Source organism: Chelmon rostratus, chromosome 10 (assembly GCF_017976325.1).
Source record: "Chelmon rostratus isolate fCheRos1 chromosome 10, fCheRos1.pri, whole genome shotgun sequence".
Lineage (NCBI taxonomy): Eukaryota > Metazoa > Chordata > Actinopteri > Chaetodontiformes > Chaetodontidae > Chelmon > Chelmon rostratus.
This window is the reverse complement of record NC_055667.1, coordinates 26,794,125-26,817,388: the sequence shown is the minus strand read 5'-3', so window position 1 is coordinate 26,817,388 and position 23,264 is coordinate 26,794,125. Positions and strand designations below refer to the sequence as shown.

The window sequence follows — 23,264 nt, the reverse complement described above, 5'->3', positions numbered from 1 at the left end:
TATGGTTCATGTACTCAACAGCTGCATAGTCTGATACCGGACACCGGGATTTGCGCATGCGCAGTGACCGGACACGCTGGCTTTCCAAACTGGGACCAGTGGCGGATCTCGAACATTTTGGGCATGGGGCCGGGGGCTGGGGTCCCCACATGAAAATGTAGAATATCTCTGCAGGTAAATGACATCAGAAAACAGACAGTAGGCTAACTAAAAGCATGAGTTTGCTTCAGCACTGTTGTTTATGTGCTGTTCAATTCTGCTAGCTCTCTTAGCTAGTACAACAAAAGGACAGTTAGATGCAGACTCTCAAATATCTGGGGCCATATTCATATAGATTACTCATACAGCGAGTCACTCTTAATGATGAAATTCTAAGAAAAATCTTTGAATGATGACATTTTCTAAGAATTTCCTCTCACAGTTCAGATAAGATCCTGGTAAAGATCAAAGTTATTCATAAAGCCACTCAGGCCTTCAGAACAGGTGTGAACAGGTGACTGTGCAGGTAGACCTGTGATTTCAGAGATCCTGTGGGCTACTTTTAAAGTCCTTTTCACAGTTTATTTTAAAGAGATGTTCATTACATTAAACAGCATTCATCATTCCACCATGTCTGAGACTAAATCTTATGATCAGGCCCTTTAATTTCACTGTTATCAGTAAGAATGTCTTTTTTATCGACCAATCACACCTTTTAGAAGTATGAGTCACACCTAGTGACGAGGTCGAGCTCGCCTCTTCACTAAGGTCAAAGCTTCTGTCTATTCTTTGCTGAATTTTCCTAATTTTCATGTTGACTTGGAAATGAGCCTTAGTACTGCGTTTATCTCATTATTAGACTCAGCTGGCTTCTGTCAGAGTGTATATGAACCCACTCAATGTTTTAACCACACCCTCCATCTTCTGACATATTGAAACTGAACATTTAATAATCTCTTCACAGAATTCTCTTTTATCGAGCCATCAATTAAAAACTTTTGTATTCCTATTACCAGACTACCTGCCATTGGGCAAAAATCTGTTAGTGCTGTAGTTAAATTTAAGGACGTGATCCCATCAGTATTTAATTAAATGTCTTAATATAACAGAGGACTGCTAAGATAACTTAGTCCCTTCCAAACTGATCATCTGGTTGATCATATGACACTCGACTCTGTTGCCCACCTAAAAAAGAAGATTGAAGCAAATGCCACAAAAAGTTGAAAGGAAACAGCGTTCCACCAGTTAGGAAGTTTTCCATCTCGTCTGGCAGGACAGTCTTAAAACATGCAGGAAAGCCCTCTGTGGTGCCAGAGCAGCCTGTTAATCTTCACTAACAGAGGAAAACAAGAACAATCCCAGATTTCTCTTCAGCACTGAAGCCTGGCTGACAGAAAGTCATAATTCCATTAAACCCAGAATTCCCTTAACCCTCAGCAGTAATGGCTTCATGAGCTTCTTTAATGATAAAAATCTCACTATTAGAGACATAATTCATCACCCCCTGCCCTCAATTGGTACTGATTTGTCTTCAAATTAGAAACTACAAATACAGTAATTAACCCCATCATATTTTTAGACAGATTTTCTCTTGTCGTCCTTCACCATCTAATTTCAGTTCTTCATCTCAACCATCAACCTGTATTTTAGATCCCATCCCAGCCAAGATGCCTAGTTGGCTCTTCTTCATTAGCTATGATCAACCTGTCTTTATGAACAGGCTACGTACCGCAGTCCTTTAAAATAGCTGTAATTAAACCTCTTCTTAAAAAGCCTGCTCTGGTACAGTTATGTGTCATCTGCATAACTATGGAAACACACACTGTGTGTCACCCTCCAATGACGCCACCCAGTGGCAGCATGTACAGTGAGAATAGTAATGGACCAATCAGCTTCCTGCAACCCCAAAACAGATCTCATGTTTCTCAGACACACAATCTCCAAGACTGACTTAAAACTTTCTCGATTTGATGTTTAACACGCAGACAGACAGACCAACCAACTGCTCAACACAACTGGTTAACATATCATGGTTAACCATATCAAACGCTGCACTGAGGACAAGAACTGAGACCTTATTTTCATCAGAATTCAGTCTGAGAACTGGTCTGAAACTATCTATTTCAGTATCTTACTGATGAATGGAAGGTTGGAAGGTCGGCCTATAGTTAGTGAGAGCATTACTATCTAGGTTGGGTTTCTTTTACAACAACTGCTTTAAACACATCTGGGCCTGTTTTGCAGAGATGCATTTATAATCTTCAGGACTTGAAACACTGTAAAACACCTGTTTCAAATATGCTGTAGGTGCAGGGTCAACACAGGAGGTGGAGACTCAGTGACAGTCTTGTAGACCTCAGTTGCTGTAATACAGGGGAATTTTCCCATGGTTCCATTTTTGTTCATTGCAGCAATGTTGCCTCCAACTGAGTTTATTTTGTTGTTGAAGTAAGAACGAAGTTCATAACAGTTTTAAAGAACTGTGGACAGGTGGGGGCAGTGCTGAGTAGCAAGTCAATAGTGGAGAATAATATTCTAGAGTTTCCAGTTACATCAAGATACTAAATTTTTGCAAGGAGAAGATACTGTGTGTGAGCGAAAGATTAACACGACATACATACTGTATGTTGATGATCTTCCTGAAATATCATCAAGATGGATATTGAGCGCAGAAGACAAAAATATATATTTCAGGATTCCCCGGAGCTCGTGATAATGTCTTTATAGGAGCATACTGGGCACTTAAAGTTGGCATCAGATGTCTGGTTATGCTCATAATCTTGTTGACTTATTCTTTGGTCAGATAAATTTAAATAATGATTTCTTTAGTTTTTACTGTTTTTAATTTAGACCATGCTCCTGAAGAGCTGTCTACATTACAGATAGCTGCTTTTGTAGAAAAATTTTCATATTCCTTGAAAGTATTGAAAAAGTATTGTTTTTGTATCAGTACTGAAACTTGGCTATCATATAAGAAAAAAAAAAGTATGAAGACATTTAAAAATAATACCAAGCTCTAGTAATAACACAAGTCCACAGACAGAGAACTGTTAAAATTATAACTTTATTTTTACATGATAAAAATTGTGTTTGGCCTCCTGCCTCTTAACAATAAAAACACATCTCCATTGCAGACTCATCCTCCTCATCATCATCAGGTATTTACAGGCACATTTACACACTGTTAGCAAACTGTACACAGTCAGTAGGAAAGCAGTCTGTGCTTCAGTACAACTGATCCTGGATTTATTTTATACAAACCCTTTAAAGTTTTTATTCCCTTGTAGAAAAGACGCTTCAGTAACAAACAGAGCTCGGCCATTCAGAGCTGAGAATCTGTTTCATCATGTCCCAGAAGATTAGAAAACTGTACAGTGATCAGGAGGTCAAAGGTCAAACTTTGTCAAACCTTCATCCTCCATTTACATATATCATCAGTGACACGGCAGAGTTTAAACTCTTCCTTTTGCCTTTACTGAACAAAAAAATTGCTTGAAGAAGCACCATAAATCTTCATGATCATCATCACATGCATGCAGAAGTCTAATCTGATCAAAGAACTACAACTATGGGTCAAACACAGGCTCAAAAACACACACAAGGCAAGAACACAGAGCGGAGACATTCAGATTAAACAGCGATAATAATTAGAAATAGTAGAAGACGGAGAAGAAAAGTACAGACGCTGCAATCAGTCAGCAGGAAGATCATTCAACAACCATCTCATTTTACAACAAAATCTGACAATTTTCTGTTTCAGTTCAGCAGCAGACACCACTGCTAACAGTCAGAGTCTGTTTATTTATTGCCTGATGGGTTCAATCTCAGTTAGAGTCTTTTTACACTGAAACATACAGCACAAGTCCAGGAAGTATCTTGTCAGGATGCCAGGAAGTATCCTACCAAGAAAGTCCAGGAAGAATCCTGCCAGGAGAGTCAAGGAGAGTCCAGGAAGTATCCTGTCCCATTCTGTGGTGACAGTAGAGTTGCACATGTAGACTAAATGAAATTGACGGAGTCTTCCACACTCACTGAATCACACTAACAGCTAAAACAACAAACTGTTCCCATGGAGACACAACTGATGATCTCCAGGCTGAATCCAAACCTCCACGTGAATATATCCATGCATCCATCCTCAGAGGCAGCAGCGGGATAAACTGCACTCTGAGATGAGACCTCTGACCTGACATGTTCCATGTTATGTAGGTTTGTGCAAGTGTCTCTCCAAAAAGGAGGAGGATTACTTAATGAAGATTAACATCAGTCTGTCATGCTTTTTGTAAAATATGACATATGGATTCTATTGAATCACAAGGGGGGGAAGTGACAAACCTGCAAAGTATAAGAAACATGCTCTAGCAATGACTGTATTTATTCTATCTCTGCCATCATTTTCATGGTCAGCTTCTGCTACCAGCTGTCTGACTGCCAGCAGCCTCTCTCAAACTGTGTCACTCATGTGTTCACGTCCTCCAATTATACACAAATAAACTAAGTGCTTTCCTTTTGTGTGACGCAGGATGTTCACAGCATTTCAGTTTCAACCAGGTGTCTGATTCTGACCATCTGATGGAGTCACTTCATGGAGGAACTAGTTAACCCACTCCTTGATAGTTTAAAGCGGGTGGTTGCCTTGTAGTGATTTTAGGATTCACTGTGTGTCCCCTTGTCTAAACGTCAGTGGACAGTGGTGACGGTGGTGGGACGGCCCAGGGCAGGGGGCCCAGAAAAAATCCCTTATTTTCAAATCACATTGTTGACAGGTATGAGATATGTGCAAACTACAGAAAGGTGGATATGCACAGAAAAACCTTCTCTAACCTTAACCGTCACTGCTAATATATTCAGAGAAGTTAACATATTTGGATTCAACCTGTATGACAAAACAGGTGATTTATATTAGAGCTAAACAATATCATGCTATGCCAATGTTAAATCAACTAAGCAAAAGTAGTTTAAAGTCATATGCTAGTTGTTGGTAGCCAAAGGGTTGTTGCTATGAACAACCCAAAGGCCAACACACACGCTGATGGAGTGTCAAAACACCAGCCACTGTTAACAGATGTAGGTGTCAGCTGATACGATGCAACATTGCACTTGACTCCAAACATGCTTGTTGGTCGTAGTCTGTTTGTGATATTACAAATATATTTTATTGTCCTCAAGACAACAAACACTGCTGTGTTTAGTTAGCATTACACTGTTTCTACAAGGTCAAACAAATAGCAAGCATAATCATATATTATTAGTAATGCTAGCTGTGGTTGTAGCTACATGACAGCTAGTATCAAAAAACTCACACAAAAACTAACCATAAAATTTTAGACTTTGTTTATGTTATACCTACAACGGCTAGTTACACCTAGCATAGTGTTATGCTAGCTTGAAATATAACTTTAACGTTATACAGGCAGCGTGTAGCTAGCCATTATTCTTAGCACAGTGCAAACAGCTAGTTTCAAACAGGGTGTCTGCAGCTGTTTTTGTTCGAGGATATTACACACTTGTCTCCTTGTCTGTAACATCCTGTCAACATTCGTAGCGAACATTCTTAAACAAAGAACTAGCATATCATCTGTTCTGCTGGTTGTTTCTAACTAGCGGATATGTTAGTAGCTACAAACAAACTCTTGACCTTGGAAGCAACAGTTTACACGACAACAAAGCAAATTTAAAATAGTTATTTCTCACCTAGCAAGATGTTATGCTAGTTGTTCTGCAATGTAGCATGTAATTAGCTGTGTGTGTATATACAGTAAATATACACTCAGGCTGTTTGGGTTCAATCTGGGCTATGATGAGTGATGGTTTGTGTAAGTCGCTGTTGTTTTTCCACCATGTTTTACTAACAGTTAAACATTAAAATAAATGTATCTTCCCAAGATGCACTGAACAGACAGACAGCAACACCTAGCTGCAAGAGTGAAGGCACAGCTGGGATAAATAGGTATAAATAGGACTCACAGTATGTACACATAATAAGTTAGTAATTAGCAAACACTAACACACACACACACACACACAGTTGAAACTCCCCCCTGATTGCAGATTGTTTTTATCATCATCATCAGCTCATTGTTCATTCAGCAGGTTCAATTTTAACGTTTCGGTTAAACTTTATTTTCAGTGTGTTTCTAGTTTCCTTCTGTTTTCCAGCTTTTCAACGTGTTAGCCAAAGGTGAGCTCATGTCCTTGTTTCCTCGTTTCTACATAAAAAGTGTAGAGTAAGCTACATCACTAGCTTGCTGACTACCTGGTGAGGCAGCTGGTCAGGTAAGTTTCCAGATAAAACAACTGCATCTTCTGTAGCTCGTATTTCTCTTAAAAAAAAAAAAAACAGCAAAAGGACTCAGTCACAGATGCATTTCAAACTGCGTAATGTTGCTGCTAAATAAGTTGATTTCAATGGAATCACTCCATGGATTCGCTCAAAGTGATGAAATACATCTGTGCAAATCTTTTCCTTTCAGTTCCATTTGTGCCGTTAACCAATAGCAAGCCTTCCTGAGAGAGCTGAGCATTGAGTGAAGCCAAAGTGAGTCCAAAATGGAGGAAGTTATCGTAGCTTATTAGCTGGGTGTCACCTGTTTTATTAGAGCTCCTCTGTAGTAGTGTAAGTAGTAGTATAGTAGTATAAACTACTCCACGACAGAGATACAGCAGGTCTGGTTGATGGAATAAACAGTGCTAACTCTTTGTTCCATTAGCGAGCTACTTAATTTAGCTTTTGTGATTGACTAGTGACTACTGCACGTTAGTTTTTGTAAATAGTCACTACGTCACCAAGCTTATGAAACCACATATTTCAGCTTTAGTTGTAGACCAGGTCTTCAAACTGACTAAACTCGACAGATAGCTCAGAGCGCCTTCATGTTGTTGACACTTATTTACTGCTGCAGAGGAATCCCCTGATTATGATGAATCTATTCTAAGCAGCTGGAAGAGTTTGGCTCTGATTGGTCAGTCAATCACAATGCAGTCCTGTGGCTGTCAGGGGTCGAGTTCATCTGAAGAGCTCCAGGAAGAAGTTTTTGTTTGAGCCGGAGACTTTTGAAAGAAGCAGAAACTGGAATCACCCTGAAAATGCGATTAAAAAACACTCCCTGATTATTGCATTCAGTAAAACTCCCACCTTTTGGGATCTTTAAAACTCCTGACGTGCAGAGTCGTGCTGGTTTCAGTAGTAAAGGCAAAACTATTCTGTCAATAAAAAGCATCCAGCAAGTCTGAGATCAGCAGGTCAATAATCAGTACATGTGATCAGAATAGAAACTATTCAAATTGTGCTTTCTGACTCCCCACGGACAGCAGAACAGCAGGGAACTCTGGGAAATGTAGTGCAAGGCAGCAGGTGATGATGATGTTCCCTGATCTGATTGGTTAGATTGTCGTTTTTAGGTGTCACATTGGTCTCTGGGTTTGGTTTAGGTTTGGATTCAGTTCACTTTAAGTTTAGTTTGACTGCTGCTTCAGAGTGAAGGAACCTAAAGAACTGGGATCTCCTGAGTCTGACTATAAAAACCTCATATATCCTCAACACACACACACACACACACACACAGCAGGAAGACACAGTGTTAACAGGAGTCAAATGATTTCAGTCTCTCAGAGCTGCTGAAGATGTTCAACAGGAAGTGTCTTCATCCTACTCTCCTTTAGCAGAGGTGTCTGGGTCAGGGTCACGGGGTCAGAGGTCATTGCTTGCGGTAGCTAGGTCTACGTGGCCAGAGGTCATCAGAGGTCAGTGACCTTGTTCTCCACCAGGGCGGCGACCTGCTGCAGCCGATAAGCTAATTGCATCTTCTGACCTGAACTGTCCTCCTCCAGGGACATGATGATCTGACAGACAGGTGATAGAGAGAGAGACAGGCGCATATAGAGAGACAGGTGAGAGAGAGAGAGTGACAAATGGATACAGAGAGACAGGTGACGGAGAGAGAGACAGGTGGATACGGAGAGACAGGTGACAGAGAGAGAGACAGGTGAGAGAGAAAGAGACAGGTGGATACAGAGAGACAGGTGACAGAGAGAGAGACAGGTGGATACAGCTGGATAATTCATCAGATTCTGACAAACATAACTTTTCTCAAAAGATTTTTGTCATTTGGTATCTGAGGTGGATGTCAGGTCACATGACCACCTCTAAAATGTGAATGGTTGAGAATCTCTGTCTAGCAGGCTGTGTGAATGAATCAGAAATGAGACTCTACACAACAGCAACCAGAAGTTAAGAGACCAACACAGGCTAGTACGGTGACAACAAACTGTGTGTGTGTGTGTGTGTGTGTGTGTGTGTGTGTATTAGTTACCTGATCGTAATATTTGTTGATGTACTTGTAGAGTTCATGAAGAGCAACAAGACTGTTCATCTCTGAAGCAAAACTCTGCAGACAAACAGAGAAACAGACATAAACAGAGAGATAGATAGACAGACAGACAGAGAGACAAACAGAGAGACAGACAGAGACAGACAGACAGATAGACAGAGAAACAGGCAGATAGAGAGAGAGAGACAGAGACATAAACAGAGAGACAGACAGACAGAGACGGTATTAATGTGAATTTGTTTCCTTCTGTAGATTTGTGTATTTCAGAAATCACTATCTGTAGTTAAATTTGTTTACTGACCCCAGACAGCTCAGTCAGAGTGGAATTCATCTCCTGATAACAGCCTGATGCAGCACTGTGGATATCACTGTAATACCTACACACACACACACACACACAAACACACACACACACAGAATTTATGTGGTGTCACATTAGTGTAATATTTCCACTTAAAAAAAAATATTCGAACCACAGTGTTTATGAGCTAGGTAGCAGGTATTTCAATGATGTGTTTAACTGTAGTGCAGTGAGTGTATGTTTCTATGGTAACTGTGCTGCAATGAGTATGTGTTTCTATAGTAACTGTGCTGCAGTGAGAATGTGTTTCTATAGTAACTGTGCTGCAGTGAGGATGTGCTTCTATGGTAACTGTGTGTTTCTATGCACGGTCGGCTTTACATGTTAAATTAAAACAGTGATAACTCTGACAGGAAGCTGTCTCACCTCTCCACCAGCTGTTTGTATCGGGGTATCTCTCTGGCATACAGCAGTTTGTTTACAGGAGAGTCCTGATTGGACAGAGAGTTACCAAACCACACAGAGTTAATACATGTACAGCCTCACACCTTCACAGTAAACATACAGAGAGACAGACAGTTCGTACCCGTCCCACTTTGTGCTCGGAGGTGGTGCAGGAGTCGATGAAGGTCTGAGCAATGACGGACAGGACAGCATCAATGCTGTCAGTCACCTGAACATCCAAAACAAACTGAGGGTTCTTCAGGATGTTCACCCAGAACCTAAGAGGGAGACTGGAGAGAAAGATACAGGTCAGAGAGACAGACAGGTCAGACAGACAGATAGGTGTCCAAGTATGTTTCACACCTGTTGGTCTTCCAGATGTGGACGGTCTCAGGGTCGTCGATGCCGTGTTTCTCTGCCATGTCATCCAGGAAGTCAAAGAAGAATCTCACGGCAATAGGAGGAGGACGTTTTGTACTGAGGATTGCCACGAAGACATCATCCACGAACTTCTGCAACGTCCCCTACAGAGAGACAGACAGGCAGAGAGAAACAGGCAGACAGACAGGGATGCAGGTAGAGAGAGAGACAGGCAGACAGACAGGGATGCAGGTAGAGAGAGAGACAGGCAGACAGACAGGGATGTGTGTGTTACCTTCATGGACAGCAGTCTGGTCAGGTAGATCTCAGGTGTGTTAATGTGTGTGTTACCTTCATGGACAGCAGTCTGGTCAGGTAGATCTCAGGTATGGCCTTGGCTCTCTCTCTCTCCCTCATGCTGCTCTTTCTGTGTTTTGGGATTTCAGGATCTTCGCTGCTCTTCACCAGATGCCATAGACGCAGACCCTCCTCTTCCTCACCCTCCAGCATTGGTGTTTCTATGGTAACCACACAGACTGTAAGTCACCAAGACGACCAATAAGAAAACCCTGAGGGATTCATCTCACACATAGGAGAACCCCGTGTCTGTTACAGAGGGTTTAGATGTTGTGTTTGTTTTGAATTCTAGATCTAGATGCTGCTCTTCATACTGATTCTAGGCTGCAGATGCTTTACGTGGTCCTTCCTGTGTTCGCTCTGGGTTATATATAATCCTTGTGGTCTCAGTTCTGGCTTCTAGGTGATCTGGATGGTTTTATCCAGGCTCTATGTGGTATTTCTGCATGGATTCTGTTTTTCTAGAGGCTCTGAATGTCTTTTAGGTCTTTTTGCTTTATTCAGTTCTCCTTGTGTAGGCTAATGGTTCTAGGTAGTTTTATGTTTATTTTGGTTTGTGGGTGTTCTTAAGTGCCCTGGTTTGGGTCTGTGTTCTACATGTTCTACATGATTCTCTGTGTTGGCTCCAGGTTTCAGATGTTCTTAATATTCTTGATCTTCTAAATTTTCTAGATGTTTGATATGGTTCTGTTTGTTTTGTGCTGGCTTGTGGATGTTCCACATGTTCTATGCTTTCTAGATGGTTTAGATGCGTTGTGCTCGTACTCTCTCCTGTCTGGAAGACCTGGTTGACTCCAACTCCACCAGAACTCTGAGAACGAGGAATCAGGGCTACGGTCGCTCCGTCTGGAACCTGAAGAACGCAAGAGGAGAGCTTAATGTTTAACTGCTGGGACATAAACAAGGACAGACGGGAGGAAGAGTGAAAGAGATGACACAGATCAAGATGATGATGAAGCTGGAAAGAAGCGCAGAATGTGTAGAAGAAGAGAAACTGACGACACCCTGTGGGCAGTTGTCGTGGTTACCTTGTAGTGCTGCAGAGTATTAAGTCGTTTCCAGCGACCCTGAACCACTGCTGTGACATCATCATCTGACAGGGTCAGGTGACCCGCCTGACCTGAACGCCACTCTGTCAATCAAACACAGAAACACAGATTAGCATGAGCTGTCAATCAAAGCAGGAAGGTGAAACAGGTGTGTGTGTGTGTGTGTGTGTGTGTGTGTGTACCCAGGTCTAGACTGTCTGCTGGTGGCCTCTGAGAGAACGGAGCTCCTCTGTACACCTGATCCAGGATCTTATCCTTTACCTGCACACAGACAGACAGGAAAAAGACAGACAGGTTGAGAGACAGACAGGCAGGCAGACAGGCAGATGAGGAACACACTACCCCTACAGGTACCCACCTGTGTGATGGTGTCAGTGTCGAGCACTTTAACAGGACAAGGTTGAACTTCAACTCCATTCTTCACCAACACTGTCAGAGTCTGAGAGAGAGACAAGTACAGAGACAGACAAGTACAGAAAGAGACAGACAAGTACACAGACAGAGAGACAAGTATAGAGAGAGACAGACATGTTGAAGGTCACCATGACCTGAACACAGCATGGAGCTCTTTGCCCCCATCGTCCATTGTTTGTCTACAATGTATGAGGACACCTTGCCAAGTGTCTATGTGTGTTGCCATGGTTACCATAGCGCAGTAATCAATGTCCTCTCGCAGCAGGTGGCTGTCGTTCAGCGTTCGTTTGGCTTTTCCCGTCACAGCGTCGACTGGTCCTTTATCCACCTGATACTTTATGGCTCTGTAGAGCATGTAGAGAGGCTCCCCCGCCACCTCCTGACAGACAGACAAGGGAGGGTGAGATGGGCGGGGGGACTGAAGAGATACAGATTGCGTGGCGGGATGCGTCGGTGTTGTGTTTTTGATTATCAGAAGCTCTGATAACGTCTCTCTAGCCCCACTCTCGGCTTCCACACCTGGAGTTGTCCAGGCTGGCGTCCACCCTGATGGCCTACACCCATGCTCTTTAACTGGAGCTCTCCCTCACACTGACTGTCCTTCATCACATGTCAACATCCACTCTTGGTCACTTCCCTGCCAACCACTTGTGGTTGGGGCGTGCCCACTACCACCTCCCTGGGTGTATGTTACCCTACACTTCATTATTCTCTGGACCACTGCCTCCGACTGTTCATTTCATTGATATTATCATCTGGTTCTGTGATAACATGATGGACAGAAACAGACCACATCTACGATCTTCATCAGTCTGTGAGCCGTAAACTGATTCAGAGTAATAGCCTACTACCACTGATGTGAAGGTAGATCTTTTAAATGAATGAACCCTCTCAAATAAGACATTAATTTTAAATTATTTTATTTTATCTGAAAATCAAATTACCAAACCAGGTAAAAATGTGGCCTCTACTCTTCTAACAGTCTCTCCAGCTTTGAGGCCCTTATCATAAAAACTTCTTGCACAGATCCTGAATACCCTGTTTTTGACTGAACTGTTTTGAACCTGCCAGACTTTTTTCAAATCATGAATGCATGATCATATCTCCTCAATTTAACTTCCCAGTGTTGAATACCTGAGAAACCTAGACTAGAATATTCACTGCCCCTTTTTAAATCATCTCTCAAGACCTACGTTTACTGTTTGACCTTTTCTTAGTTTTTTGTTACATATTTTAATTGCTATTTTTACTTTCCTTTTATCCATTATTTTATCTTTACTTTTAGCTGTTTTATTGTTTATTTCTTACCCAGTGTTGGTTGTTCTCCTGCCTTCTTCTGTGTAACGGCAGTTTTGAAATGTGCTTATTATCATAAGTTATTATCATTATCACAACAGGTTAGTGTGACTACAGACAGACAGCCAGCAAACAGACAGGTATTTACCTTAAGGAAGGAGTAGAGGCAGATCGACATCCAGTTGGTCAACATCTTCTCTACAACTGTCTCTGTCCTGAAACACAGGACAGACAGACAGAAACGTCAGTTCCATGTTTGAAGAACATCTCCTTCTAGCTGTTGAACTGGATGATCAACAAACCATCAGTTTCTGAAAATCCTCCATCAGACTAATCCGATGATTATTCCAGGTGTCGACAATGACCTTTATTTGCCAGATCCGGTAACCACACTGTATATGGACCAGACTCACATGTGCTCTTATTTGGTTCTGAAGGTTTAGTATCCTGATTGCATCTATGTTTTTTCTCATGACGGTTTATTTGTTTCACATACCGGCGTAGCATAAGTTTGGGGTTCTTGACGACATACTGCTGCACCAGATCCTGGAGCAGACTCTTCATGACCTCGGTGAAATACTCCAGCTTATCGTGCAGGGCCATGGTGAGCAGGCTGGCGACGTAGCCCCGGTCTCTCTGAGAGAAACCCTGCTGGGCCTCCAGAGTGTGGATGAACTGAAAGACAGAGACAGAACAAACCATCACCAGCAGGTCCAGGCGTCTCCTGATCTCAGACCAGGTTGTATCAGCATCACATGGCCCTCCTCCTGCCCCCTCTGACCTACCCTGGTGAGGAAGAGTCTGTTGTTGAGCAAGTTGTTGAGCTGCTGCAGGCCCTGTTCCACAGTCTGCCTCCTGGACTCCGGCAGGTCCAGCTGGCGGCTCAGTGGTGCCACCTGCTGGCCGGGGAAGAAGACTCTCTCTGCATATGTTCTGTAGTCCAGCAGGGGCAGTCCTGGTCCTCCAACATCACTGCTCAGGTCCATCATCTCTGTCATCAGGTCTACGCACAGACAAGAGGAAGAGGAGGTTACAGCTGTAGGCAGCCTCTGCTTCAGTCACATGAAAAAGATTTGTCAAAGAGCTGCAGTTGAAGCCTGTCAGTCTGTTAAAGTGACAAACACTCACTCTCAACTGCAGGGTTGGTGGTTTGATCATGGACTCCTGCTGTCATATACTAGACTATGCAAGCCACTGAACCCCAGTTTACTCCTGATGACCAGGCCAGCATCTTGCATGTGTGAATGGGTAAAACTCTAAAGGACTTTGTCCTCTGAAGGCTGAAATGTGCTCTTTAAGTGCAGTCCATTTCCCATTTATGAGCCTTTCATCCACGTAAAAGCTTTTTTGTGGATTGTTGCTTCTGTGAACTGCAGGTCTGAGGGTAGAAGGTGTTGTATTGATTGCGAAGGCTTTTGAGGCTGACTTGTGATTTTCGACTGTACACATAAAGCTGACTTGACCTGAGGAACATCAGGAAAAGTGTTCCCACAGTTTAGCCTGCACACTTTGGATGAGACTGTACCATCTGTAGATGTTTGGTGCGTGTGTGTTTGTGTACCAGTGAACTCTTTCCGACACTGGTCTCCCACGTTGATCTCCAGAGTTTCCAACTGCAGCAAAACCTTCTTATAATCTCTGAGAGCCTGTTTACTCTTCCTCCTACACAGACACACAAACACAGCAGAAACAACAAGTTTTTCTACAACTGTATATACAAGCTCGTCTACTGGCGACTCTTTACTAACTGTTTGAATGTAATGCTAACTTCTAGTGGAGATCTGAGAGTTTAATCATCTAGAAAATTTCCAGGTTAACATGCAGTATTTCATTATTGTAGAGCTTCAACAGAGAATACAAAATGTGTACTGTGAGACAAACAGAAGAGGAAAGTGAATAAAGACAGACAGGTACCTGTACATGAGGATGACGACCAGCACTGACAGGATGATGACAGCTGCTCCCGCCCCCAAACTAATCTGAGCAGCCAATGGGACGGGAGACAGCAGAGAGTCACTGTCATATTGAACCAATCCCAGGTCCACCTGCAGGTTTCCCATGAACACCTGAGAGACAGACAGATGGGGATTTTTAGGTATAAAAATCTGTGTGTGTCTATGTGAGTGTGTGTGTGTGTGTGTGTGTACCTTGAGGCTGGGCAGCTCGTTGCTGTCGTCCACACTCACTGGTTGGATCTCTGGAGGTTCACAGTACAGGTGAGTGTTGTCCAGAGTTTTCACCTCACACTCCTGATCTCCTAGCCGAGCCGTCACTTCCTGTCTGGATATGGCTCTGGTCAGGTCCTGACCCTGAGTGACGCCATGGAAACACAGACATGATGAATGTTTTACTCTGTCTGCGAGCGAACACACGATTGGCTTCTGTTGTTCATTAAAGGCGTTTACCTCCACAGCGATCACTCCTCCTGGTTTGAAGCGATACGGAGCATCTGGAGCTTCTCGATTCAGAGGAAAAAACTCTGGGTTTGAATAGTAGGTGAAGCTTTTACCCTGAGAGACAAACAGATAGACAGACAGGTTTCTCCATCAGACCATCAGCAATCACTGCGGATTCTGTTGAGGTGTTGGATGATGTTCTCATCAGGTGCTGGCTTTTGAAGATCAGAGATGATGTCCTCAGGAAGTGGAAGTTCCACTGAAGGATGGCAACGTGCTATGAGGAGTGCAATTTTTTACTCTAATTCATCTCCTGTAGTATCTTTGCCTCCCCTTGTCCTGCTAAATGTCCATGTCTTCTACAGACCAGATCCTGGAGTTTTACCAGAGTTAAAATGAGTCCTGAACCAGGAGTGGTTTCATTCCCACCTCCTCATCCTGTGTCACACACAGACAGACAGACAGATACCTTGATGCTCTCGTAGTGGACTCTGACGTTGTCCAGTTGAAACCAGAGTCCCTTCACTTTGACCTCTGGTGTCACTGTGGGGGTCAGACAGGTCATCTGAGAGGACGACAGGACAGAGCAGCGCTCTGACACCTGAGATGCGGAGACAAGGGAGACAAGCAGGATGAGGGATGGACGGGTGGAAAGAGAGAAAGGAGGGACAGACAGATGGGTGGAGAGACAGGAAGTGAGAAATTAAAAGGAGATAAACCTAATCTAACTACTAAAATTGAAAGTGTATTTTAGAGAAAGAGTCAGGATGACCTTTAACCCTGTCTGACATTCTAACTCTAACTGATTTCTGATTGGCCGGCTGATCTCACCGTTGTCATGGTGCTGTTGAAGACCAGCTGCTGCTTGGCAGTCAGCAGAGCCATTCGTCTTCTCCGTTTCACCCTCTGGACCTCCACAGGCTCCACCCACACCGCTATGATTGGCTGTTGCACAACGTCAAGGTTTCTGCCTGTTACCATGATGGCTCGCCCACCTCTGAGGACAGGAAGTTGCCACTTTCTTAGGACTGTGGTTTGACTTCTAATGTGATTGATTATTGGTGATTGGTGATCAGGTTCTTACGCGTAGAAGCTCTCTGCAGGTGTGGCGTCGGTGATGACGGGGTCGTCAAGGTAGCGGAACGTAACGAGGGGAATGGTTCGCTCCGCTTTGCCGAACAAAACCCGAACTGTGACTCCGCCAGTCTGATTACTGGAACCAGTCTGACACACCAACTGGGTGTCATTTACCTCCTCCACACTGAGAGGAGAGGAAGCAAGGAGGGAGCAGATGAGAACAGAAAACAAGGCGAGGAAACAAGGAGAGGAAACAAGGAACATGAAGAGGATGTTCAGTGTCAGTCAGATTGTTTTTTGTTTTCCAGTAGGTGGAGCAGTACTACTACTACTACTACTATTAGTTGTAGTAGTAGTAGTAGTAGTAGTAGTAGTAAAGTACTCACATGTAGCAGGGCTGGGGGCCCAGGAAGGCCCTCAGGTCCGACTTTTGTCCCGTCAGCAGCTGTCGTCCCCTGATGGTCAGTCGGGTTCCCCCAGAAACTGGACCTTTATCAGGAACCAGATCCAGAAGCTGTGGGTCCTGAAAACAGGAACACACAACACAACACATACAAGGTTGGATTTTGAAACACAGAGAGGAGCCTGATTGGTTGAAGTATCTTCTAACATTAAACAAACTGAAAACAACAGGATCATGCTTGTTGGAGGTGAAGAGGCTGTATAAAATACAACACTGGCGGACACTGTCGACTCTTACTGTGGTGGTTCAGGGATTTGTGTGTCCCTGTGACACTGGTAGCCATGTTGTTGTGGGCAGAAACGTTTGTTCAGTTTCCCAAGTCAAGCTAGTCCTGGGTGAAGGGCCAGACTACTACTAACTAGTTCAGAACACCTCAGAGTCTTTGAGTTGAAGTACCCATGCAGATTTTGGGGATACTGGGGCCAGTCCTAGAACTGGGTCTAGGTGGGGAGCTTGCTGCCAAGCACCTCGTAGCCAGGTGCATATTCAAGGGGCCCAGTCAGGCTGAGTCCACAGATGCGACATGGAACCACCACTGTGTGGGCAGGTGTAGAGGTCAGAGGACAGTGGTCAAAGGCATGGACCTTGGACTCCTGCTTGGTAAACCTATGTGGCTGCAGGTTTTCGTTCCAACCAAGGAGGAGCACACCAGGCTGGAATCAATTAGTAAACTGATTTCAGTCTTCAGCTGATAACTAATGATCCCTTGATGTTGGTTGGTTGGCCTGGTGTGCTGAAAAACAGCCGACTGTTCCCTTCAGGGTGGAGGGAGTCACTGCCCCAAGTGAAGGACTTCAAGTATCTCAGGGTCTGTTCACTAGTGAGGGCCAGATGCAGGTGATATAATGAATCCACAGTGATGTGGAATCAGACTTTGGTAGCTCAGAAGGAGCTGACCCTGAAGGTGAACTCTGGATTCATCATCTCTGTTCCAGTCCTCAGCTTTATTTGTCATGTACTCATTGGAATGAAATTCTGGTTCTCAGGTAAATGACAAAATACAAAAAGAGAAGCTAACACATAAAACGGTGCAGAAGTTCAAATCTAGGATTAAAATATAGACAAAATCAACTGTAGACTAATCAAGTCTGATTCTGTGGTAGAGCTGTGATTCTGGTCTTTGGGTGAGAATAAGGTAGTGGACTGGGTGAGGAGCTCAGAGGAGAACCACCGCTCCACCACTACAGGACCCTGACCTGATAGGTGAAGATCTGTGTTGACTTTCCTGGTGGAGTTGTTCCCACGGTTACCAGGACAGGCCCGTCTCTCTGCTTCCCACTGGGCTGCAGCTCACACACAACCCTACCAACACACACACTCAAACATTAACAGATATTATCCAGACAGAATCACTGTGTGTGTGTGTGTGTGTGTGTGTGTGTGTGTGTGTGTGTGTGTGTGTGTGTGTGTGTGTGTGTGTGTGTGTGTGTGTGTGTTACCTGGTTGAGATCTGGTATCCTTCAGGTTGGGGCAGACACTGAACACCTGCGACCGTGACACTGTCCACCACATCATGGTACCTCATCCCCAGATTGGACCCTGTGATGGTCACCAGGATTCCACCCTCCAGTGGACCGGAGACAGGTTGCACCTGTAGACAGACAGACACTTTGAATGTCTGCACAGCAACTAATGAGACCTCTACAAACAGACTGACTGATCATTACAGTCACCTGGGTGATCTGAGGAGGTGGGCAGGTGTCTTCAGGTACACTCGTACAGGATTGGTTGTAAACACAACTGGGGGTGGGGCTTCCTGGACACCACACGCAGCCATACTCCTCCGGCACTGCCCTGCACTGTGAGCAATCTGACTGGCCGGCTGAGCAGTCGTACAGCTGGACTGAATAAAACAGGACATGGACGCAAATATCAGCTGATGTTTCTGTTTTACACACACACACACACACACACACACACACACACACACACAGGTGAAGTTCTTACGTCGGAGGCCAGGCGTGGTGTCAATACGTCTCTCTCCCCTACGCAGATAGACAGGAGCCGAATACTGAAGCTGACCGACAGCATACTGAAACTACAGACAGACAGAGACAGCATCATTAAAATCAGTCCTCATCAGTGGTGAAGCATGATGAGCTGCTCGTTCCTCCATTCATAGACCTTGTCGCCGACTCACAGCTGGAACAACATTAGATAAGATAAGAATTCATTGATCTCACAGTGGAGAAATTCACTAAGGCGTAGTTCCCATACCGGGAGTTGAACCCGGGCCACCTGGGTGAAAACCAGGAATCCTAACCGCTAGACCATATGGGACATGAAACTGAAATCACAATAAACTTTATTTGTAGAGAACTTTTAAAAACACAAAGTGCTTTACAGAACAAGATAAAACAGAGCATAAACAAAGAAAACATAAAGAAAGCGTAGAACATAAGACCTGATAAACAGTGTATACTAAAAACCTGCCAAATGATAAAATAGGGATAGAAAGTAAGGAAACAACAGATGTACTATAAACAAAAGTTTTGAGCAGTGATTTAAAAGAAGGCACCGATGGGGCTCTGCAACCATAGATAAAACATAATTTCTCAGGCTGGTGCTCAGAACATAAACCTGGTTCCATCATCCAGGGTTCACCCTGAATGGAGAAAAACTCTTGAGGAACCAGCATCACTGTCACCATCTTATTCATCTGTGAAATGAGACTTTTTAAATGGAGATACCAAAAGTTGTGATCAGTGCTTGAGACCTTGGGCATCTTCTCAGATGTGTAAATGTGCTGCAGTTTAAAAAAAAGTCTTGCATTTAACCCTCCTCTCTTGCCGTAGTTAGTCCTTTTTGGGTGAGGACGTGCTGCAGTCAGTTTGTTAGCCTTTGAAGGTCTACGTCTGTAAGTTCAGCATTTCTGTATGCATCATAAATCTCTACTCTGGTAAATCCTTTATTTTATGGCTCTGTGCTAAATCTGAGTCGTATATTCATGTATGTGTATATGAATATTTTTATGTTGCCACAGTGACCCAGACGAAAAGCCGTTCGATCTACTCTTTCAATTATGTAATGTTAGCCATCTGCTAAGATAGCAGAATAGTTAGCATGAGCACATTAACATCAGCACAACGTGGTAAATGAGAGTGTGTGAGTTACCTGGTGTGGGCTGCAGGTGAAGGTGTTCGTGTTGTCCTGTGATTTCTCTACAACAGCCGTCAGATTGAACTGGACTCCTTCGATCTCCACAACACACAAATACTGAGCTTCATCCTGCACAAACACACAGATTATGACTGAATGACCAAACTAAAAACGTCTTTCCAGTGTGATCTAATCCAGTACCGCAGTGAAAAGTCAAATACTGATTCGACTCAGTTGTTGTTGGTTTGGTTTGTCTCTACTAACTGAGACTCGGTTCATTTTTCTCCGACGTTTTTTTTTGGATTGAACTTTTTTGAATTTTTCTCTCTAGCACCCTCTGCAGGACAAGTCATCCCACTGCTGAAAGGACCCTGTGTGACATGCTCAGTCTGGGGGTCCCCTGCTCTGAAGCCACCAAACAAAGAAACCTAAATCATCAGCTGTTCACTGTCAGTCACATGTTCTGTCCCTCCTCACCTTTCAGAGCTGAAACACGAACATACGTTTTACAATATCCATGAATAAAAAATGTCTTCATGTTAGACCCCAACAAAATGTGCTTTTGGTGTCTTAAAAGGTCCTGGGTGGTGGAGATCCCATGAGTCCATGTGAGGCGCCCCGAGACCCCTGTATGCACACTAAAACAGCTGATGTGATTATAATAAACAACAATTGTTCTCACCGTGTAAACATCCAGGTTTCGTCCTCGCAGCACCACAGTGGTGCTCAAGCCCAACGGCACTAAAGCAGAACTCTGCAGGGCGAAGACCAGAGGACATGAAGTGGGACCAGGAGACTCCTGCTGACAGAGAGAGAGAGACAGGGTCAGAAAGACAAGCAAACAGACAGGCAGACAGATGGAGTCAGACAGACAGTCAGGCGGTAAGACAGACAGACAGACAGGCTGTCTCACTCTCTGGTTGAGGATTATGTGTTGGTTGGGACAGCTGTGGTTGTGAGTGCAGAGTTGATCCAGAGGACACCAGTTACACCTCCACAGACTGCTGACACATGCTAGACACCTGAAACACATCATCACCATCATTACCATCATCATCACCATCACCATCATCCTTATTAACCATTACTATTCATAATATCATTGTTACTGCACTCTGTGATGTTGCTGTGTCTTACTGGGAGCTCTGGTTCAGTCGACTCACAGCTCCACAGTCGTAGAAGGTCATGTTGCCTGTTGTGATGGTCACGTGACCAAACACCAGTGATACTGGCAGGATTATGTGATCTGGAAGCAGAGAGTCACAGGAAGTCAAAAATCCTCAACCAGTCCTACGTAAAACCACAGCTGTCTACTCACCACTTCCTGTTGGCATGGGGGGGAGGAGCTCCGGTGCAGGTGATTGACAGGTGATGCTGGTTTCCATGACGATGGCGGGTTGAGGTGGGAGGAGCCCGAAGATGCAGGACAGAGACTCTGCTTCAGAAAGGGCGGGAAGCTCGACGACTGACAGCGTTACCTTGGAGATAACATATAAACAGCAGTCAAACATGCTGAGCCTCTCTGGGTCACTGCTGGTGTTGGGCCAGTGTCCTGTCTCTGTTTCCACTGCGTTTAAAAACACATCTGGATTCTCTAGTCCTGCATCTTCAAATTCACAAGCACAAAATTATGGAGGCCCTGCAGGGTCATGATGGGAAGTGTTTTTTAAATACTTTTGCATTTCCTCAAAGTAAGCTCTGTGTTCTCTCTCACATTAAACTTTGAGTTCACAACAGCCTACCTGTGTCTGCTCGTCTTTGCTCTGATTGGCCGGCTGCAGACTTTGCACTGTTACACACTGATTGGTTGGTTCAAAGCTCCAGAGCCAATGGTTGGGCTGCATGTGGCGCCGGCACAGATGTTTACGTGAACATCTGGATAAAACAAATAAAAACATGATCAAAGTCACAATAAAGGATCAACAACAATCAAAAAACACCAACATCCTGTAGGTTATGAATTATAGCTCTACTTGAATATTCAAAGTGAATAAACCAAACAGCAGGTCCAGTTGACATGTAATCCAGTTATGTCATGGTTTCAATGAGAATTGGAAAAGTTTCTGTTCAATAACTGTGTGTATCTGTGCTGTAACAGTGTGTATCTGTGCTGTAACAGTGTCTATCTGTGTTGTAACAGTGTGTATCTGTGTTGTAACAGTGTGTATCTGTGCAGTAACAGTGTGTATCTGTGCTGTAACAGTGTGTATATGTATTGTAACAGTGTGTATATGTGTTGTAACAGTGTGTATCTGTGTTGTAACAGTGTGTATCTGTGCTGTAACAGTGTGTATCTGTACTGTAACAGTGTGTATCTGTGTTGTAACAGTGTGTATCTGTATTGTAACAGTGTGTATTTGTGCTGTAACAGTGTGTATTTGTGTTGTAACAGTGTGTATCTGTGTTGTAACAGTGTGTATCTGTGCTGTAACAGTGTGTATCTGTACAGTAACAGTGTGTATCTGCGCTGTAACAGTGTGTATCTGTACAGTAACAGTGTGTATCTGCGCTGTAACAGTGTGCATCTGTATTGTGACAGTGTGTATCTGGACAGTAACAGTGTGTATCTGTATTGTAACAGTGTGTATTTGTGTTGTAACAGTCTGTATCTGTGCTGTAACAGTGTGTATCTGTGCTGTAACAGTGTGTATCTGTACTGTAACAGTGTGTATCTGTGTTGTAACAGTGTGTATCTGTATTGTAACAGTGTGTATCTGTGTTGTAAAAGTGTGTATCTGTATTGTAACAGTGTGTATTTGTGCTGTAACTGTGTATTTGTGTTGTAACAGTGTGTATCTGTGTTGTAACAGTGTGTATCTGCGCTGTAACAGTGTGTATCTGTACAGTAACAGTGTGTATCTGCGCTGTAACAGTGTGCATCTGTATTGTGACAGTGTGTATCTGGACAGTAACAGTGTGTATCTGTATTGTAACAGTGTGTATTTGTGTTGTAACAGTCTGTATCTGTGCTGTAACAGTGTGTATCTGTGCTGTAACAGTGTGTATCTGTGCTGTAACAGTGTGTATTTGTGTTGTAACAGTGTGTATTTGTGTTGTAACAGTGTGTATCTGTGCTGTAACAGTGTGTATTTGTGTTGTAACAGTGTGTATTTGTGTTGTAACAGTGTGTATCTGTGTTGTAACAGTGTGTATTTGTGTTGTTACGGTGTGTATCTGTGCTGTAACAGTGTGTATCTGTGTTGTAACAGTGTGTATTTGTGTTGTTACAGTGTGTATCTGTGCTGTAACAGTGTGTATTTGTGTTGTAACAGTGTGTATTGTAACAGTGTGTATTTGTGTTGTAACAGTGTGTATCTGTGCTGTAACAGTGTGCATTTGTGTTGTAACAGTGTGTATTGTAACAGTGTGTATCTGTGCTGTAACAGTGTGTATTGTAACAGTGTGTATTTGTGTTGTAACAGTGTGTATTGTAACAGTGTGTATCTGTGCTGTAACAGTGTGTATTTGTGTTGTAACAGTGTGTATTGTAACAGTGTGTATTTGTGTTGTAACAGTGTGTATTGTAACAGTGTGTATTTGTGTTGTAACAGTGTGTATTTGTGTTGTAACAGTGTGTATCTGTGTTGTAACAGTGTGTATTTGTGTTGTAACAGTGTGTATTGTAACAGTGTGTATTTGTGTTGTAACAGTGTGTATTGTAACAGTGTGTATCTGTGCTGTAACAGTGTGTATTTGTGT

At 43.5% G+C, this 23,264-nt stretch overlaps 1 protein-coding gene and 1 non-coding gene across 3 annotated transcripts in view; both read right to left on the bottom strand.

The window, feature by feature from the left end:
• Nucleotides 1–6,285: 6,285 nt before the first annotated feature.
• Nucleotides 6,286–23,264, bottom strand: part of plxnb3 (plexin B3) — a 72,070-nt gene continuing 55,091 nt past the window's right edge. The window contains exons 8-40 of one of the 2 annotated variants that reach the window (XM_041946211.1): nucleotides 21,308–21,440; nucleotides 20,884–21,043; nucleotides 20,703–20,811; nucleotides 20,479–20,587; nucleotides 20,248–20,367; nucleotides 19,581–19,694; nucleotides 18,414–18,504; nucleotides 18,140–18,309; nucleotides 17,906–18,057; nucleotides 17,663–17,768; nucleotides 16,390–16,526; nucleotides 16,011–16,187; nucleotides 15,758–15,923; nucleotides 15,396–15,527; nucleotides 14,936–15,040; nucleotides 14,678–14,839; nucleotides 14,445–14,596; nucleotides 14,092–14,192; nucleotides 13,316–13,533; nucleotides 13,027–13,205; nucleotides 12,679–12,745; nucleotides 11,467–11,613; nucleotides 11,179–11,259; nucleotides 11,003–11,081; nucleotides 10,800–10,903; nucleotides 10,537–10,624; nucleotides 9,766–9,932; nucleotides 9,418–9,578; nucleotides 9,197–9,344; nucleotides 9,037–9,101; nucleotides 8,611–8,686; nucleotides 8,292–8,366; nucleotides 6,286–7,821 (exon numbers count right to left, since the gene is read on the bottom strand). In XM_041946211.1, the coding sequence (XP_041802145.1) occupies nucleotides 7,717–7,821; nucleotides 8,292–8,366; nucleotides 8,611–8,686; nucleotides 9,037–9,101; nucleotides 9,197–9,344; nucleotides 9,418–9,578; nucleotides 9,766–9,932; nucleotides 10,537–10,624; nucleotides 10,800–10,903; nucleotides 11,003–11,081; nucleotides 11,179–11,259; nucleotides 11,467–11,613; nucleotides 12,679–12,745; nucleotides 13,027–13,205; nucleotides 13,316–13,533; nucleotides 14,092–14,192; nucleotides 14,445–14,596; nucleotides 14,678–14,839; nucleotides 14,936–15,040; nucleotides 15,396–15,527; nucleotides 15,758–15,923; nucleotides 16,011–16,187; nucleotides 16,390–16,526; nucleotides 17,663–17,768; nucleotides 17,906–18,057; nucleotides 18,140–18,309; nucleotides 18,414–18,504; nucleotides 19,581–19,694; nucleotides 20,248–20,367; nucleotides 20,479–20,587; nucleotides 20,703–20,811; nucleotides 20,884–21,043; nucleotides 21,308–21,440 (4,156 nt within the window). In that variant the 3' untranslated portion in view covers nucleotides 6,286–7,716. The remainder of the gene's footprint in view (nucleotides 7,822–8,291; nucleotides 8,367–8,610; nucleotides 8,687–9,036; nucleotides 9,102–9,196; nucleotides 9,345–9,417; nucleotides 9,579–9,765; nucleotides 9,933–10,536; nucleotides 10,625–10,799; nucleotides 10,904–11,002; nucleotides 11,082–11,178; nucleotides 11,260–11,466; nucleotides 11,614–12,678; nucleotides 12,746–13,026; nucleotides 13,206–13,315; nucleotides 13,534–14,091; nucleotides 14,193–14,444; nucleotides 14,597–14,677; nucleotides 14,840–14,935; nucleotides 15,041–15,395; nucleotides 15,528–15,757; nucleotides 15,924–16,010; nucleotides 16,188–16,389; nucleotides 16,527–17,662; nucleotides 17,769–17,905; nucleotides 18,058–18,139; nucleotides 18,310–18,413; nucleotides 18,505–19,580; nucleotides 19,695–20,247; nucleotides 20,368–20,478; nucleotides 20,588–20,702; nucleotides 20,812–20,883; nucleotides 21,044–21,307; nucleotides 21,441–23,264) is intronic. The other variant, XM_041946212.1, reaches the window with a different exon arrangement.
• Nucleotides 18,675–18,746, bottom strand: trnae-uuc. The gene has a single exon. It is a non-coding gene; the product is annotated as a tRNA-Glu (tRNA).